General features: G+C 46.1%; 1 protein-coding gene across 4 annotated transcripts in view; it reads left to right on the forward strand.

Annotated features, from left to right (window-relative positions):
• The first annotated feature begins 2,428 nt into the window (after positions 1–2,428).
• Positions 2,429–19,290, forward strand: part of robo1 (roundabout, axon guidance receptor, homolog 1 (Drosophila)) — a 439,384-nt gene continuing 422,522 nt past the window's right edge. For all 4 annotated transcript variants that reach the window (XM_041211417.1, XM_041211420.1, XM_041211419.1 and 1 more), the window contains exon 1: positions 2,429–3,146. In XM_041211417.1, the coding sequence (XP_041067351.1) occupies positions 3,089–3,146 (58 nt within the window). In that variant the 5' untranslated portion in view covers positions 2,429–3,088. The remainder of the gene's footprint in view (positions 3,147–19,290) is intronic.

The following is a 19,290-nucleotide window of genomic DNA, read 5'->3' on the forward strand; positions in this document are numbered from 1 at the left end:
GCAGGGTCATGGAATCATTGAATAGGCCCAGCACAGGAAGAGGCCATTCTGCCCATCTGCTGCAGCAATTCAGCCAGTCACATTCACTACCTTATCTCAATAGCCCTGTAAATGTTTTCTCTTCAGGTGCATATCCAATTTACCTTCTGAATGCCTCGATTGACTCTGTCTCCATTACACTATCAGGCAGAACATTCCAGATCTTAACTGTTCACGGCATGAACAGGTTTTTCCTCTGGTCCTTTTGCCAATCACCTTAAATCTGTGCCCTCTAGTTCTGTATCCTTCCACCGATGGGAACAGTTTCTCCCTATCCACTCTGTCAGACCCCTCGTGATTTTGAATACTTTTATCAAATCTCCTCTTAATCTTACTTTCTCCAAGGAGAACAGCCCCAACTTCTCCAATCTATCCAGTACTGAGGGAGTGCTGCGCTGTTGGAGGGTCAGTACTGAGGGAGTGCTGCACTGTTAGAGGGTCAGTACTGAGGGAGTGCTGCAATGTCAGAGGGTCTGTACTGAGGGAGTGCTGCACTGTCAGAGGGTCAGTACTGAGGGAGTGCTGCACTGTCAGAGGGTCAGTACTGAGGGAGTGCTGTGCTGTTGGAAGGTCAGTTTTGTGAGAGTGCTACGCTGTTGGAAAGTCAATACTGAGGGAATGTTGCACTGCTGAAGGGTCAGTACTGAGGGAGTGCTGCACTACTGAAAAATCAGTACTGATGGAGTGCTACACTGTCAGAGGGTCAATACTGAGGGAGTGCTGCGCTGTCAGAGGGTCAATACTGATGGAGTGCTACACTGTCAGAGGGGCAATACTGAGGGAGTGCTGCACTGTCAGAGGGTCACCATTGAGGAAGTGATGAGCTAGTTGTCAACATGTTAAAGATCCTGTATTATTTGAAGGAATTTCCTCATCACCATTTCTCCATTAAAACCAGAAACAGATTAAATGACGAAGAAGGAAAATTGGCTCTTGAACTAATTGAAGAGAGACTAGGAGGGGTGACCGAAAGGTTAGTTACAGAGATGAAATTTAGGGAGTTTGAGGTAGATGCTCGCATGTAGGGAGTGAATTCCAAAGTGTGGAGCCTGGACAGCTGAGGGCATGATGTCGGTGAGAACACAGAAAAGCATGACATATATCTGTGTGTCTCTATCTGTGTGCTTATGTGTGTGTATTTAAGTGTATACTGAACAACTGTGTGTGTGAATCTATACTGGCTGAATCTATGTGGATCTTTACTGGGTAACTGTGTATGTGGGTCTACACTAACTGAGTGTGTGTATGTGATCGAATGATTGTGTGATGACTGTGAATATGCCTGTGTAAATTAATGTATGAATGTATATGAGTGTGAATTGTGTGTGTTTCTTAGTGGTATTTCAGTACATTGCTGAGTGTTTATTTCTGTTTGTGACTATGCACAAACGAATGATATATTTGTGTGTGAGTGTAGGTATGAGTGCGTATGAGGATGTGTGTGAGAATATGTGTGAGGGTGCATATGTGAGAGCATTTCCAGGTTTGAGTGTAAGCGTGTGTACCTGTATCTGTGTGTCTGAGTGTGTCTAAGTGCTTCTGCATGAGTATGTCATTTCTGTGACTGTGTGCTTATGTGGCTGTGAGTGTGACTGTGTGTATGTGTGAGTATAAGTATTGCTGTGGAGTGTTGGTGTGATTGAATGTTTGTTTGTGTAATTGTGTGTTTGTGTGTGTGTGAAGGTGTATGAAAGTGTGTGTTGGGTATATGTGAGTGTGGGTGTGTGTCTGAGTCTGAGTGTGTGTGTGTGTGTGTGTGTGTGTAATGAGTCGTCTGTGTCTGAGTCTGAATGGATGTGTGATTCAGTGGGTGTGTGTTTGAAAGTGTATCAATGTGTGTTAAGTGTGTGTGTGAGTGTATGTCTGGGGTATGAGTTTTAAGTGTGTGTGCTGTAAGTGCCTTTGTTGGGTTTCTAGCCGCTCCATAATTGTTGGCGAAATAATGTTTGATTATTTTCTCTCTGTTTGAACTCTGGGCTGCTCTCCGATTGGTGGTGGGGAAGGAATGGGAGGATCGACCTCGGCAGCATTGATCTGTACCGACCTGAACTTTCCCATTCGCTCCCCTCACCAACCGAGACAGGGAGGAGGGAGAGGAGAGAAGAGGAGGCTCGGCTGGGTCCCAGATACACACTTAAACTGAAGAAAGAGGAAGAGGGAGAGGGAGAGAGAGAGAGAGAGAAATACGCGACTGCTGGGAGCCTGGATGTGAACAGAGAGCGGGCGAAAAGTTGCTTCCAATTTGTTCTTTGTGTTTGGCCGGGAGAATAGAGATCTCATCACTAATTATTTGTCAGAGACCTACCAGAGGGTCGAGTGTGTGTGTGTGTGTGTGTGTTTGGGGGCTGGGGGGTGGGGTGGGGGGGGTGGGTGAGAATTTTCAAAGCAAGTTAAACACACCAGTCTGACACACACACACACACACACACACAGACAAAAAAAAAAGTTGTTGGAAAACCTGTGTCTGTGTTTACAGAAGAAGGACATCGGAACGTCTCCCCCACCTCACCCACCAAAAAAAAAAGCCTGTATGGGCCACCTGAGTGTGTGCGAAATCTGCTGGGAGCCTTTCAGAGCAATTTGCACTATACAGGGGCAAAACAAGCTGAACAGGAGAGGGAAGCGGCAGAAAGCAGGGATCCCAGAGCTACACAAAAAGGATAGCAGCAAAATCCAGAGAGAGGCAAGAGGAAACCCCCTTCCCGACTCTGTTTCAGAGGAATAGTGAAACTACCTCAGCTCGGTGGGGGGAATTTTCACCATTTCGAAGAGAGAGAGAGAAAGTTTCAGATTTCCACACACATATATTTTTGTATTTATATATCCTTGCACCCCCCCCCCCCCCCACCGAAGTGGAAATATTTTTGAGTACCATACTGTCAAGAGGAGGCTTGCTGAACATTGGCGATGTGGGGCTAAGGCATTTAGCAAACTGTCTGGTATATTTTACTGTTTGTGGGAGTGCCGGATTCTGCAGGACTCGAAGAGGTTTTCATTCTGGTCGTGGTTTTGGTATGACTTGGATTCCTGTCCAGCTCCGGGATATATCATGAACACAGCATTGTTTCGCTTCTGGTTCGCCGTTGGATCAATATGTATTAGCTCAGGTCTGTGTCGCTGTATTTCATTATTATACACTTTAAATCGCGGTCAAAGTTGGCGTGCTTAATGTTGGGAGAGAGCAGAGACGGTTTTATATATATATATATATAAAAAACTACTTTCAAACTGTTTGCAAGTGTGTTTCTGTCTCGGTTATAGCCCGTGGGGCTTTCAGTCAGAATCTTTCGCGATCAGGATTGTTTTAATAAGTGTACTTTTAAAACCTTTTTCTTCTCGGAATCGCGGTAAATCTGCCTTCAAGTTTCCAAACATATTTAACAGAATCTCCAGTCCGTTGTTCCTCTGTGTGAAGATTTGATTTCATTGATGAGGCAGGGAGCAGGTCAAGTTGAACAATTGTCTTGTGGAGATTTCAGGCTTTTTGTTAAGGGAGTGGGTTATAAACAACGCTTTCCCTCTTGCTAACAAAAAAAATTAACAACTCGTTATTAGCAGGACTCAGACTTTTTTTAAAAAAAACGTTTAAGGAGCAGCAGAGTGGAAAACACAATTCTGAGACACCTTTTTCAGTCTTCAGCCTCCCGGTCCCCCCTTGTTCCCAGAAAAGTTTCCAGTGTCCGGTGCTGTGGCTAACAGCGCTTCTCGATGTTTCTGGTTGGCTTGTACATTGTGTGAACTCAGGCTGCAATATTCATCCCATCAGAGACTGGGGTCCTGGCGAGCACAGGAGAAACACTCCTCTCTCTCTCTCTCTGTCTCTCCCTCACTGTCTCTCTGTCTCTGCCCCTGCCTCCCTCTCTCTCTCTCTCTCTATGGGTCTCTTGCATCTCCCTCTCTCTGTCTCTTTTTGTCTCACTCCATCTGGATTTCTCTCTGCCTGCATCTATCTCTCTTTCTCTCCACACCCACCCACCCCCAGCCACCTTTCTCTCTGTCTCTCTCTCTCAGCCTGGATTTCTATCTGTCGCCCTTTTCCAGGAATCTCTCTCTCTCTCTCTTTGTCTGTCTCCCTCTGTTTCTCTTTGCCTGGGTGTCTCTTTTTCTGTCCTTCCCCCTCTGACTCTCTCTGTCACTCTTCATCAGGGTCCCTCTCTGCCTCTTACACTCTTTGTCTCTGGCTCTCTTTGTCTCTCTCCACCTGGGTCCTGTCTCGCTCTATCTGTCTCTGTCTCGCTCTCCCTGTCGCTTGTTCTCTCACTCAGTCTCTTGTCTTTCTTGTGCTTTCTGTCTCTTATATAACATTAGATAAAAGGTACAGCACAGAAACAGGTCATTCACCCCAGTCAGCCCATGTCAGTATTGAGCCTCCTCCCACCTTTCCCCATCTAAATCTATCATCGTAACCATCTATCCCCTTCTCCCTCATCTGCTTATCTCCCTTCTTAGGCCGTCCCTTGGGATTGAGGATGACTTGCTTCCACGCTGGTTCGATAGTTGATAAGTCCAATGCGCAATCTGTGGACCCTGTCACATGTGGGGCAGGTGGTGCTTGAAGGGTTGGGTAGAGGAGGCATTTGGAAGTTTGTGTGCTCCCTCCGGTACCTTGACTTCACCTCCGCACATGCCCAATGAGGTCTCTCAAAACGCCCTCTCCCTTTCCAAATGAACCTTGTCCATTTTGGTCAGTCACAGGCCAGGGACTCCCATGAGTCAGCTGGGATGTTTGATTCTTCAGGGAGGCTTAGAGGACATCCCAAAAGCATTTCCGCTGTCCTCCCAGGCGTCTCCTGCCATGACTGAGTTCTGAGTAGAGCAGTTGCTTTGGGAGTCTGGAGTCAGGCATACGGACATGACCCACCCAGCGGAGCTGGTTTTGAGTGATCAGCCCCTCGATGCTGGGCGAGTTGGTTTGTGACAGGACGCTGCTGTGGGACCACCTTTTTTGCCACTGGATTTGGAGGATCTTGCAAAGGCCCTGCTGGTTTGTACTTCCCTTGTGCTTTGAGGTTCCTGCTGTAGGTCGTCCAAGTCTCTGAAGCATTTGGGGTGCGAGGATCACTGCTGCTCAGTAAACCATGACCGTAGCCTCAGGTTGCTTGTGCTTAAATACATCAATAGTATTCACTTCAACCACTCCTAACGGCAGTGAGTTCCACTTTCTCACCACTGTCACGATGAAGAAATTTCTCCTGAGTTCCTTGTTGGCTTTCTTGGTGGCTATCTTATATTGGTGTCCTCTAGTTTGCTCTTCCCCACAAGAGCAAACATTCTCCCTCTATCCACGCTATCAAAACTTTTCATCATTTAGGTCACCCTTCAGCTTTCTTTTTCCAAGAGAAAAGTGATCCAGCCTGTCAACCTTTTCCTGATATGTATCCGCACACAGTTCTGATATCATTCTTGTAAACCTTCTCTGCACCCTCTCCTGTGCCACTATATCCTTTTTATAATATGGTGACTGGAACTGCACACAGCACTCCAAGTGTGATTTAACCAAGCTTCAATACAGGTTTAGCAACGCTTACCTACTTTTCAACTCTGACCCTCTCGTGATCTCTGACTTTTGCAAGCTCTGTCTCTCATGTTCCCTCTGTCTTTTTCCCTCTCTTTATCTCCCTGCCTGGTTCTCCCTCTGATCCTCTCTCACCCTGGCCCTCTCTCTCTCTCTGACTTCCTATGTCTCTGTCACCCCCTCTTGTTGCCTCCCTCTCCCTCTCTTCCTCCTCCATCTCTCACTCTCACTCTCTGCCCCTCACTCTCTGTATCTTTCTCTCTCGCTCTATTTCTCTCCACCTGGGTCTCTTTCAATCTCTCCACCAAGGTTGCGATCTCTCTATTTCTCTGTTTCTCCCTTTATTTGGATTGCGTTCTCCATGTTTCTCCTCTCTTCTCTCCCTCTCTCTTTGCCTCTCCATCTCTTTGTCTCCTCCTCTCTCTTTGTCTCTCCCTCTCTTTCTCCCCCTTCTCTGTTTTCCTCTTGGCCTCCCTTTCCATCTCCATTTGGGTGACTCGTTTGCAGTTCTGTGTGTCGCTCGCCCTCTCTCTCCATTTCTCTTTTCACTGTCTGTATCTTTCATGCTGTCGCCTATCGGGCATTTACCTTCTATCTGTCCGTCTCTCTTTCTCTCCTTCACTGTGTATTTCTCCTTCATTGTCTTTTTCTCTTTTCACTGTCTGCTGTCTGTGTCCTAACCCGCACTGACTCTCATTCACCCATCAGCCCTTGTGCTCGCTGACTGATGTTGGTTTCTGGTCTGGCAAAGTCTTGAATTTAAAATCCTCATGTTTGTTTTCAAATCCCTCCATGGCCTTCCCCTCCATACCTTTACAATCTCCTCGAGCCCTACCACCCTTAGAGGTTTTGGCACTCTGCTAACTCTGGCCTCTTGTACAACACCAACTTTAACCACTGCACCATTGGTGGACGTGCCTTTATCTGCCTGGGCCCCAAGCTCTGGAATTCTCTCTCTAAACCTCTTTGCCTCTCTTTTCACCTCTCCTCCTTTAGACATTCCTTGAAACTTACCTCGTTGACCAAGCTTTTGTTCACCAGCCCCAAGTGGTTCAGTGTCAAATGCCTGTACATTGTGAACCAATGATACGCCTTGTTATGCTTTACTATGTTCAAGGAGCTGTATAAATAAAAGTTGTTGTAGTTTTTCACTCTTTTTTATCTCTCCTGATATCTCTTTTGTTCTTTCTCTGACTAATTTCCATTTCATTCTGTCTCGATATTTGCATTTGTGCATCTGCTCTTCCATGTCTGTCTCTCTCTCTCTCTTTCCCCTTTCTCTTTCTCTCTCTCTGCCTCTCTCTGTCCCTGTGTCTGTCTGTCTCTTTCTCTGCCTCTCTCAGTCTCTCCCTGTCTCTCTAAATCTCTGTCAGTAAATCTAAGAGTGTGCCTATTTTTCTGTGGCCTTCACTCTGTCTCCATCTATCATTCCCTCACTGTGCAACTCTTTCCCTCTCTTTCTGGTGATTTCTCTTTCACACTGTTTCTCACTCTGTCTCTCATTGCATCTGTCTCTCTCTCTGTCTTTCTCTCTCTCTCTCTCTTCATTTCTCTCTCCATTTCTCTCTCTCTGCCCCTCTCTCATTCTATCTCTGTGTCTCATAGAATCACAGAATTACCCGTCTCTATCTCTGTTTCTCTCTCTTTCTCTAAATTTCTCTCTCACTCTATCTCTCTGTCTCTTTGTCTGTCTCTCATTCTCTCATTCACTGTCTCTGTCTCTTGGTCTATCTCTCTGTCTCTTGATCTATTTTCTCTGTTTCTCTTTCTCTCTCACTCCCTGTTGTTTTTTTTGGAGAGAGGCTGGGAAAGGATGTAATGGGAGGTGAGCTGTGTCATAACCCCTTCAGCTTCAGTGAGCAGGTGCCACTCATTAACCTGGATTGAATTCATTAAATTCCGGGTTTGCATACATCGCATTCTGGGGAATTGGACACAGTTCATTCAACAGTTGTCTGCTTCTTGCAAAGCCAGTTAATGTCATCAAGAAATGTCCATAAGAAGTAATATCAAGGAGATGTAGGTTGGTGTGCGGCTTTTAATGTGCGTATGTGTGAGAGAGTCCTTCAGGAGGGGTATTTGTAGAAGGCACCATCCTATTGCCCCTCACCAACAGCCATTCCACTATCTGTCTGCCATTGAGCGTTCACAATGACTCGTCAGTGGACAGGGTAACCTCAGCTAGTGTGTGCAGGTCTTTTCTGTGTTCCGGCTGCCCTCCTTTGGGAGTCCCAGACGCATTCCTGCTTATTTAAAGTGGGTGCTGCTTCTAACTGTCACTGTCAGAGTGTTTCCCGAGGGGAAGGTACCGGTTACACACACACGGAGCAGGAGGGGAGGTTTTACGTTACAGGTGAAAATTGCAAACAGAGAATCCACTGTCAAACAGGCCTTTGTTGCTAAACAAATCTATTAAAAGAAAAATGCATGTATTTAGTTTCCAAATCCTCCCCAGAGGGCAGTGTCTCTCACTGGGGGAACAGTAGCTATCGGCACCTACCGCCTTCTAGAACCTCACCCATTCTTCACTCTGGCAGCGAGTGTATGTGCACCAGCAAAACACTGCAACTGCTGCAAACCTGAAATAAAAAGAGGGAAGTGCTGGAAATACTCAGCAAGTTGAGCAGGATGTGTGGAGAAATAAACAGGATGAATGATTGTTCTACTGAAAGGTCAGTCATATGTACATGTGTGCATGACTGTGTGAGCACATGAGTGTGTGTGCATGCATGAGTGTGCATGCGTGAATGTGCGCGCACATGAGCGTGTGCAGATGTGTGAGTTTGAATGTGTATGCGTGCATGTGGGAATGTGTGTGCATGTGAGTGTGTGCATGCATGGTGAGCATATGTGCTGGAATGTGTGCGTGTATAAGTGTGTACACATGCATTTGAGAGTGCGTGTGCCTGAGTATGCATGCACCTGAGTGTGCGCACACCTGCATTTGTGTGTGTCTGTGCACATGTGTGAGTGTGTGCGTGTTTGAGCAGGTGTGTATGTGAGTATGAGTACATGCACTGTGCGAGTGTGTGCAGGCGTGAGGGGTCGTGTGCATGTGCCTGTGTGTGTGCATACATCTTTGGAATTCTCCACCCCAGAGAGCTGTTCAATGGAGCATGTTCAGTACAGGATTCAATAGATTTCTGGCCACTAATGACATCAAAGGATATGCGGATGGTGTGGGAAAGTGATGTTGAGGTAGATGATCAGGCATGGTCTAATTGATTGGCAGAGCAGGCTCGATGGGCTGAATGGCCTACTTTTGTTCCTCTGCTCCTATGTGTGCTTGAGTGTGCATACAGGAGTGTGTGCCTGTATGTGAGTGTGTGCATGTGTATGTGAATGTGGGCTCGCTTAAGTGTGTGTGTGTATATTCAAGTGTGTATGCACGCTTTGTATGTGTACACTTAAGAATGTGTGCTCATGCGTGAATGTATGTGTGCGTGCGAGTGTGTGCATGCGTAGTGAGTGTGCGGGTTTGTGGTCATGTGCGTACAGGATATAAGCCATATTTCAAAACTTAGGCAGTGGGGGCACTGTTCAGGATGAGGTACATTAATGGGACAATTTTTTAAAAGCTATTCCTGGAATGTCGGTGTCGCTGGCTAGGCCAGCATTTATTGCCCATCCATAATTGCCCTTTAGAAGGTGGTGGTGAGCTGCCTTCTTGAACCTCTGCAGCCCATGTGGTGTAGGTACACCCACAGTACTGTTAGGGAGGGAATTCCAGGATTTGACCCAGCAACAGTGAAGGAACGGCGATATATTTCCAAATCAGGATAGTGAGTGGCTAGGAAGGAACCTCCAGGTAGTGGTGTTCCCATCTATCTGCTGCACTTGTCCTTCTAGATGGCAGTGGTCGTGGGTTTGAAAAGTGCTATCTAAGGAGCCTTAGTGAGTTGCTGCAGTGCATCTTGTAGATGGTACACACACTGCTGCTACTGTGTGATGGTGGTGGAGGGAGAGAATGTTTAATTCTAACAGGACTAGACAGGGTAAATGCAGGAAGGATGTTCCCGATGGTGGGGGAGTCCAGAACCAGGGGTCACAGTCTGAGGATACGGGGTAGACCATTTAGGACTGAGATGAGGAGAAATTTCTTCACCCAGAGAGTGGTGAGACTGTGGAATTTGTTACCACAGAAAGTAATTGAGGCCAAAACATTGTATGTTTTCAAGAAGGAGTTAGATATAGCTCTTGAGGTGAAAGGGATCAAAGGGTATGGGGAGAAAGTGGGAGCAGGCTATTGAGTTGGATGATCAGCCATGATCATAATGAATGGCGGAGCAGGTTCGACGGGCTGAATGGCCTACTCCTGCTCCTATTTTCTATGTTAAGATGGTGGATGGGGTGCCACTCAAGTGGGCTGCTTTGTCCTGGATGGTGTCAAGCTTTTTGAGTGTTGTTGGAACTGCACTCATCCAGGCAAATGGAGGGTATTCCATTACATTCCTGACTGTAGATGATGGACAGGCTTTGGGGTGTCAGGAGGTGAATTACTCGCTGCAGAATTCCTAGCCTATGGCCTGCTCTTGTAGCCACAGTATTTAAATGGCTAGTCCAGTTCAATTTCTGGTCAATGGTAACCCCCAGCATGTTGATAGTGGGGGATTAAGTGATGGTAATGCAATTGAGTGTCAAGGGGCGATGGTTGGATTCTCTCTTGTTGGAGATGGTCATTACCTGGCACTTGTGTGGCATGAATGTTACTTGCCACTTGTCAGCCCAAGCCTGGATATTGTCCAGGTCTTGCTGCATTTGGACATGGACTGCTTCAGTATCTGAGGAGTCGCGAGTGGTGCTGAACATTGTGCAATCATCAGCAAACATCCCCACTTCTGACCTTATGATGGAAGGAAGGTCATTGATGAAGCAGCTGAAGATGGTTTGGCCGAGGACACTACCCTGAGGAACTCCTGCAGTGATGTCCTGGAACTGAGATGACTGACCTCCAACAATCACAACCATCTTCCTTTGTGCTGGGTATGACTCCAACCAGCAGAGAGTTTCCCCCGATTCCCATTGACTCCAGTTTTGCTAGGGCTCCTTGATGCCACACTCTGTCAAATGCTGCCTTGATATCGAGGGCAGTCACTCTCACCTCACCTCGGGAGTTCAACTCTTTTGTCTATGTTTGAACCAAGGCTGTAATGAGGTCAGGAGCTGAGTGGCCCTGGTGGAACCCAAACTGGGTGTCAGTGAGCAGGTTATTTCTAAGCGAGTGCTGCTTTGTAGCATTGTTGATGACCCCTTCCATCACTTATCTGATGATCGAGAGTAGACTGATGGGGCGGTAATTGGCAGGATTGGATTTGTCCTGCTTTCTGTGTACAGGACATACCTGGGCAATTTTTCACATTGTCGGGTAGATGCCAGTGTTGTAGATGGAGCTTTACTCTGTATCTAACCCTGTGCTGTACCTCACCTGGAAGTGTTTGATGGGACAGTGTGGAGGGATCTTTACTCTGTATCTAACCCCGTGCTGTACCTGTCCTGGGAGTGTTTGATGGGGACAGTGTAGAGGGATCTTTACTCTGTATCTAACCCCGTGCTGTACCTGTCCTGGGAGTGTTTGATGGGGACAGTGTAGAGGAAGCTTTACTTTGTATCTAACCCTGTGCTGTACCTGTCCTGGGCGTGTTTGATGGGGACAGTGTAGAGGGAGCTTTACTCTGTATCTAACTCCGTGCTGTACCTGTCCTGGGAGTGTTTGATGGGGACAGTGTAGAGGGAGCTTTACTCTGTATCTAACCCCGTGCTGTACCTGTCCTGGGAGTGTTTGATGGGGACAGTGTAGAGGAAGCTTTACTTTGTATCTAACCCTGTGCTGTACCTGCCCTGGGAGTGTTTGATGGGGACAGTGTAGAGGGAGCTTTACTCTGTGTCTAACCCCGTGCTGTACCTGTCCTGGGAGTGTTTGATGGGGACAGTGCAGAGAGAGCTTTACTCTGTATCTAACCCTGTGCTGTACCTGTCCTGAGAGTGTTTAATTTATTATATGACACATCAAACAAAGAGTTTTGCAAAGGAAAAAGTGAAAAAAAAAGGTCTAAGACAATCAGCAGAGAAGGGGAGTCTGTGGATTGTGTGATGAAAATTCTCCACATCTGTGACTGGTTTCTGTATTTCAGCGTGGATGAAAGCAGATGTGGTTTTAAATCATGTTTGAACAAAGGTTGCAGAAAACCTGAAAAATCAAGTTTGGAAAATAAACAAGGGGAAGCCGAGCTGAAGCATGGCCAGAAAATTGTTTCAATGTTCCCGCAATCACTGGGAAGAGATGGGAATGGGATTCAAGGGGAGCTGGGGAGAAAGAGAACATTGGAGAGGAGATAAGGAGAGACTCAGGCAGAATGAGGGAGAAAATGGAGAAAAGGAGAGTGAGACAGAAGGCAAAGATAAGAAAGAGTTACACTTCTCTCGTGCTTATCGCAATCTCAGGACATTTTTTACATCATTCCTGAGCTGTTAGGCCACCATTTATTGCCCATCCTTAATTGCCCCTTGAGAAGGTGGTGGTGAGCTGCCTTCTTGAACCGCTGCAGTCCATATGGTGTAGGTACACCCACAGTGCTGTTAGGGAGGGAGTTCCAGGATTTTGACCCAGCGACAGTGAAGGAACAGTGATATATTTCCAAATCAGGATGGTGAGTGACTTGGAGAACTTCCAGGTGGTGGTGTTCCCATGTGTCTACTGCCCTTGTCCTTATAGATGGTAGTGGTCATGGTTTGGAAGGTGCTGCCTAAGGAGCCTTGGTGAATTCCTGCAGTGCATCTTGTAGATGGTACACACTGCTGCTACTGTGTGTCAGTGGTAGATGGAGTGAATGTTTGTGGATGAGGTGCCAGTCAAGTGGGCTGCTTTGTCCTGGATGGTGTCCAGCTTCTTGGGTGTTGTGGGAGCTGCACTCATCCAGGCAAGTAGAGAGTATTCCATCACATTCCTGACTTGTGCCTTGTAGATGGTGAACAGGCTTTGGAGAGTCAGGAGGTGAGTTACTCACCACAGGGTTCCTAGCCTCTGACCTGTTCTTGTAGCCACAGTATTTATATGGTTAGCCCAACTCAGTTTCTGGTCAATGGTAATCCCCAGGATGTTGATGGTGGGGGATTTAGTGATGGTAATACCATTGAACGTCAAGGGGTGATGATTAGATTCTCTCTTGTTGGAAATGGTCATTGATTTGCCACTTATAAGTCAAGCCTGGATGTAACCTAGGTCTTGCTGCATACAGAGACAGACTGCTTCATTCCAAAGCAGATTACAGCTAAGCAGGTACTCATGGAAGTGAATTAACTTTGATAGTGTTGGATACAAAACAACCAATTTATGAAAAACGCACAACACATGAAGCACATTGCTAAAGACCAGATCAGCAGTATTAATGAAGTTGTTTCAGGAATCCTCCCGTGGTCTTCTTCAACTACTGCCATGCGATCTTTTGCACTCACTTGGGAGGGCTGATGGGCCTTCAGCTTAAGATCTCTGAAGGACAACTGACACTCTGACAGTGCAGCACTCTCTCAGCACTGACTCCCTGACAGTACAGCTTTCCCTCAGTACTGACCCTCCAACAGTGCAGCATTCTCTCAGTACTGACCCTCCGACAATGCAGTACTCCCTCGATACTGATCCTCCAACAGTGCAGCATTCTCTCAGTACTGACCCTCCGACTGTGCAGCACTCTGTCAGCACTAACTCCCTGACAGTACAGCTTTCCCTCAGTACTGACCCTCCAACAGTGCAGCATTCTCTCAGTACTGACCCTCCGTATGTGCAGCACTCCCTCAGTACTGACCCTCCGACAATGCAGTACTCCCTCGGTACTGACCCTCCAACAGTGCAGCATTCTCTCAGTACTGACCCTCCGACAATGCAGCACTCTGTCAGCACTAACTCCCTGACAGTACAGCTTTCCCTCAGTACTGACCCTCCAACAGTGCAGCATTCTCTCAGTACTGACCCTCCGACTGTGCAGCACTCCCTCAGTACTTACCCTTCGACAATGCAGCACTCCCTCGGTACTGACCCTCCGACAGTGCAGCATTCCCTCAGTACTGACTCTCCGATAGTGCAGTACTCACTCAGTACTGACCCTCCGACAGTGCAGCACTCCCTCAGTACTGACCCTCCGACAATGCAGCACTCCCTCGGTATTGATCCTCCAACAGTGCAGCATTCTCTCAGTACTGACCCTCCGACTGTGCAGTACTCCCTCAGCACTGACTCCCTGACAGTACAGCTCTCCCTCAGAATTGACCCTCCAACAGTGCAGCATTCTCTCAGTACTGACCCTCCAACTGTGCAGCACTCCCTCAGTACTTACCATTCGACAATGCAGCACTCCCTCGGTACTGACCCTCCGACAGTGCAGCATTCCCTCAGTACTGACTCTCCGATAGTGCAGCACTCACTCAGTACTGACCCTCCGACAGTGCAGCACTCCCTCAGTACTGACACTCCGACAATGCAGCACTCCCTCGGTACTGACCCTCCAACAGTGCAGTACTCACTCAGCACTGACTCCTTGACAGTGCAGCTCTCCCTCAGTGCTGACCCTCTAACAGTGCAGCATTCTCTAAGTACCGACTCTCTGACAATGCAGCACTCCCTTGGTACTGACCCTCTGACAGTGCAGCACTCCCTCAGCACTGATGCTCTGAAAGAGCAGCACTCTCTCAGTTTTGACCGTCTGAAAGAGCAGTGCTCACTCAATACTGACCATCCAACAGTGCCACACTCCCTCAGTACTGCTTTGAAATGTCAGCCTAGATTGTGTGTGCAAGTCATTGAATTGAGAGGGGAGAGAGACACTAACAAATGGGAGTAGGTTGAGGGGAAACTGAGAGACATGTATTTGGGAGTGAGTGAGAAACAGTGAATGAGTGACAGCAATGAGAGAAGAAAGAGAGTGTTTGTGTCCTTGAAATGTGTAGGAAGGCCTCAGATAACACTATGGTTTACAAGTGCACTGAAGTGACAGAATGTGACTGGTATACTGCTGCAATTTAAAATAGAAACAGCAAGAGGCCATTCAGCCCCATGTGCTTGTTCTGCCATCCCCTCAGCTGATGGCTGGTCTGCACCTTCACTCCATTTACCTGCATTTGGTTTATATCCTTTTTTCTCGTGACCCAACGAGAGAGACATATTTGTGTTGGTAATACAACCTGACAGTTTTCAGAATCATGTTCATGTGGGAATCTGCCCAGATACCAACAGATTTACTGAACCCAACTTAGCAGCTTGCCCGGGTGGGATTTGTGCCACGTAACCTCTGGACAAAGCGACTTCAACCCTGATGAAGTTTGAGAAGCTGAATAGAGTCCACAAGAAAAGATAAACAACCCATGAAAGATCTGAAACAGAAGATCTCTGGCTTGGGTTTCCCATGAAGTTTTTGGGTAACCCTAAACCCTAAACCCTAAACCAAATTCATATGGCAGGTGCTTATATTTAATGCACAAATAGAAATTTAGAAACTCTTGTGTGTGATTGAGATCACATATAACATCTGAATGCCAGATTCACGAATGCAAAGGAAACATCACTGCGCTACACCCCCCCTCCTCCTGATGCAATTATCCACCTGAAACTCACATTATCCTGGCTGTTCTGTATGTACATCAGCCAGAAGAAAGAGAGAGATTTTGAATATTGCTGAGAAGAGAGACATGTTCCCGAAGCTTTTCATCTTGTGCTCATCGGGGCAAATCCAAGAAAGCCAAATTTCAAACAATCACAACAATTTACACTACAGGAGAAAGGGGTGCTGATTGGTTGACACGTTCAGAACCTGAACGAATGGTGACTGTCTCCACTGGACACAATGTGGAAGAAGGTTGGCATTTCCATCCCTCCCACACCCACCCTCAAATTTCACTTTGCCGAGGTGCCCTTGTTTGTATTGCATTGTGCACTGTTGCATTGTGAGTATCTGCAGCGTGCTAACAAAGCAATTGAGTTTAACCACACTGCACCTTTGTCAAAGGCCGCCTTTGTTTTTTTTCTTTATTAATCCCAGTGTGCTGCCAGCTAATAAATTGTGGAAAGGAAGGTGAGCACTGAGATAGGAAGGGATCAGCCTTGATTAAACACTGTTTGGCTTTCAGCTGCTGTGCTAAACCCCTTTATCATGACTGGAGATTGTAGTCAGAGCATCCTTGTGACCAGTGCAGTATTTCTCTCCAACCTCCTTTGCCTCTTCAAAGCCCTTGAACCAGTTGTTGTACCCCTTATCTGTGGCCATCTCCTGGTTTGAATGTTTGTAGTCAGGTTTTTGATCCTCACACAGCACTAAATGGCTCCAACCAAATCAGAAAATTGTACTGTTGGTGACTGTCAGACATTCTCCCTCCTCGATCTATCTTTGAGACATTGGGCTACAGTATCCACAGTTGTTCACCTGGGTGAGAATGCCCTCACCTGCGTCTACTCTTAACACCCAAACTTAGCCAGAGATCCCCAGCAATGGCTTCTCACCTATTGCCTGTACCATTGTCACTCGAGTCCTCCAAGAATCCATCCTTGGCCCTCACATCTTCCCGATGACACACTGCAACATGTGACACCACCAGAAGCTATGGAGGCAGATTCTCATGGCGATGATGGCACCCAGTTCTAACTCTTCATCATCTCTCTTGTACCACTTGACTACCTTTGTGGAGTAAGGCTGCTTAACTAGAGGGGTAATTATGTATTGATTGGGGGCTGTCATGAGTCAGAGATGAGGGTGTGGTCCAGATTCTCCAATCTGTCCTCACCCTAGCAGTCCTGAGGCTAGCCTTGTGAAGCTAACCCTTTAAGAGTTTGTTTCTAATTCCAATTTCTTCTCGCTCTTCCCATGACAAGGAAGAAAGAACTTTCATTTCCATTGAACTTTTCACCACCTCACAATGTCCCAAACCACTTTACAACCAATGAAACACCCATGAAGTGTTGTAATGTAGGAAGTGCAGCAGCCAACTTGCACACAGCAAGATCCCACAAACAGCAATGAGATCATGATCAGATCATCTGCTTTAGTGATGTTCATTGAAGGATAAATGTTGGCCAGGGCATTGGAGAGAACTCCCCCTGCACTTCTTTGGAGCAGTGCCAATGGCTGTTTTACCTGAGAAGCCAGGTGGGGCATCAGTTTAAAGTCTCAACTGTAGAATGGCATGGCACCTCTGACAGTGCAGCACTCCCTCAGTGCAAGTTAGCCTGAACTATGTGCTGAAGCCTCTGGAGCTGGAATTAAGCTGAGATGTGATTTAGCAAAAATGGACTGGAAATAGCTGCTCGAAGGTAAATCACTGTCAGAACAGTAGGAGACGTTGATGGAGGAGATTGAGAGGGTTCAGAACAAATATGTTCTCAGAAAGAGAAAAAGGCTGTGACTCCCAAATCTAGACTTCCCCTTGATGTCAATGAACATTTGAGTGGGAGAATGCAAAAAAGGGAAGCTTATATCGGGGGTAGATGGGAATGTGAGACTAGAAACACAGGCAGATGAACCATGATGTTATTGAATGGTGGAGCAGGCTCGAGGGGCCGAATGGCCTACTTCTGCTCCTATTTCTTATGTTTGTATTGCAGAAAGCAATATTAAGAAGTATAGAAAGTTCAGGGGTGAAATTAAAAAGAAAATTAAGACAGCAAAGAGAGGGTACGAGAAAACATTGGCAAATAAGATCAAGGAAAACCTTAAGATTTTTTATAAAAAAATAAAGAGCAGGAAGATAAGGAGGGAAAGAGTAGGGCCTATTAGAGAGTAAGAAAGTAACCTGTGTGTGGTGATGCAAAATGTGGGCATGGTTCATTATGAATACATTGTCTCTGTTCTCACAAAAGAGGGGGCTGCGTAGACATTGTGGTTAAGGAGGAGGAGTGTGAAATATTGGATGTGATAAACATAGTGAAAGAGAAATTATAAAGAGATTTAGCTCTGTTAATTAAGGATGTCAATAGTACAATAGTGAGAGATGACCTTAGCTCAAAAGGTCAAGATGTAGAATCAGTTTGGGTAGAGATAAGAAATAAGAAAGGTAAGGGATCACTTGCGGGAGTAGTTTAGAGGTCCCATAACAGTAGTTACACAGTAGGATAGAGTATACAGAAAGAAATAAATGGGGCATGTAAGAAATGCTGCAATAGTCATGGGTAATTTTAATCTTCACATAGATTAGGGGAATCAAATTGCCAAAGGTAGCCTGGAAAATGAGTGCATAGAGACTTCAGGATAACTTCTTAGACTAGTACATTCTAGTGCCAACCAGCAAACAGGCTAGACTAGACCTGATAATGTGCAATGAGGCAGGATTAATCAGTAACTTCTTAGTAAAGGGGCTTCTAGGGGACATCAATCATAACGTGACAGAATTTCATTTTCAGTTTGAAGGTGAGAAGCGTGGGTCTCAGGCTAGTGTTTTAAACCTAAATAAATGAAATTGTAAGGGTATGAAAGCAGAGTTGGCTCATACAAACATAGAAAATAGGAGCAGGAGTAGGCTGTTCGGCTGCTCAAGCCTGCTCCTCCATTCAATATGATCATGGGCTGATCCTCCAGCTCAACACCATAACTCCTACTTTTTCCTCATACCCTTGACACCTTTAGTGTCTAGAAATCTCAAGTGAACAGGCAAACTGGGTTAAAAGGTAGGATAGTAGAGATGCAGTGACAGACTTTTAAGGAGATATTTAATAATTCTCAGCAAACATTTATCCCAGTGAGAAAGAAAGACTCTTTGAGAAGGATGCATCATCCATGGCTGAATAAGGAAGTTAGGGTTAGGGTTAGTGCAGTATCAACTTGGAAGAAACACAGTACAAATCTGTAAAAATTGTGGTAAGACAGAGGATTGGGCAGATTTTAAGAACCAGCAAAGAATAACTAAAAACAAAAAGAGGGAGAAAGAAGAGTACGAGAGAAAGTTAGCTAGAAATATATAAACAGGTAGTAAGAGTTTGTACAAGTATTTAAAAAGGGAAAGAGTAACTAAAGTGAGCGTTGGTCCTCTAGAGAGTGAGTCTGGGGAGTTGATAATAGAAAACCAAGAAATGGCGAAAGCATTGAACAGGTATTTTGTGTCTGTCTTCACTGTAGGAGACTTAGAAAACTTCTCAAAGACACTTGATAATCGAGAGGTGAAAGGGAGGGAGGAACTGAAAACAATCGTCATTGCTAGCGAAAAGATACTGACAAACTATTAGACCTAAAGTCTGACAAGTCCCCAAGACCTGATGGCTTGCATCCTGGGTCTCCAAATAAGTGGCTATAGAGATAACAAAGGCATTGGTTATAATCTTCCAAAATTCCTTAGATTCTAGAAGGGTCTCAGTGGATTGGAAAATCACAGAATTATTACAGCGCAGCAGAAGGCCATTTGGCCTATTGTGTCTGTACTGGCTCTCTGAATGAGCAATTAGTGCCATTCTCCTGTCTTCCCCCCCCCAATAACCCTGCACATTCCTCCTTTTCAGGTAATTATCCAATTCCCTCTTGAAAGTCTTGATTGAACCTATCTCCGCCACACTCTCAGGCAGCGCATTCCAGACTCTAAACGTTTTTCCTCAAATTGCTTTTGCTTATTTTGCAAATTATTTTAAATCTGTGCCCTCTTGATCTCGATCCTTTTACGAGTGGGAACAGTTCCTCCCTAGTACTACCAAGCGCTGGTAAATGGGATTAGGTAAGTTGGTCAGGTGTTTCTCATGTGTCAGTGCAGACTCGATGGGCCGGAGGGCCTCTTCA

Source organism: Carcharodon carcharias, chromosome 18 (genome assembly GCF_017639515.1).
Source record: "Carcharodon carcharias isolate sCarCar2 chromosome 18, sCarCar2.pri, whole genome shotgun sequence".
Taxonomy (NCBI): domain Eukaryota; kingdom Metazoa; phylum Chordata; class Chondrichthyes; order Lamniformes; family Lamnidae; genus Carcharodon; species Carcharodon carcharias.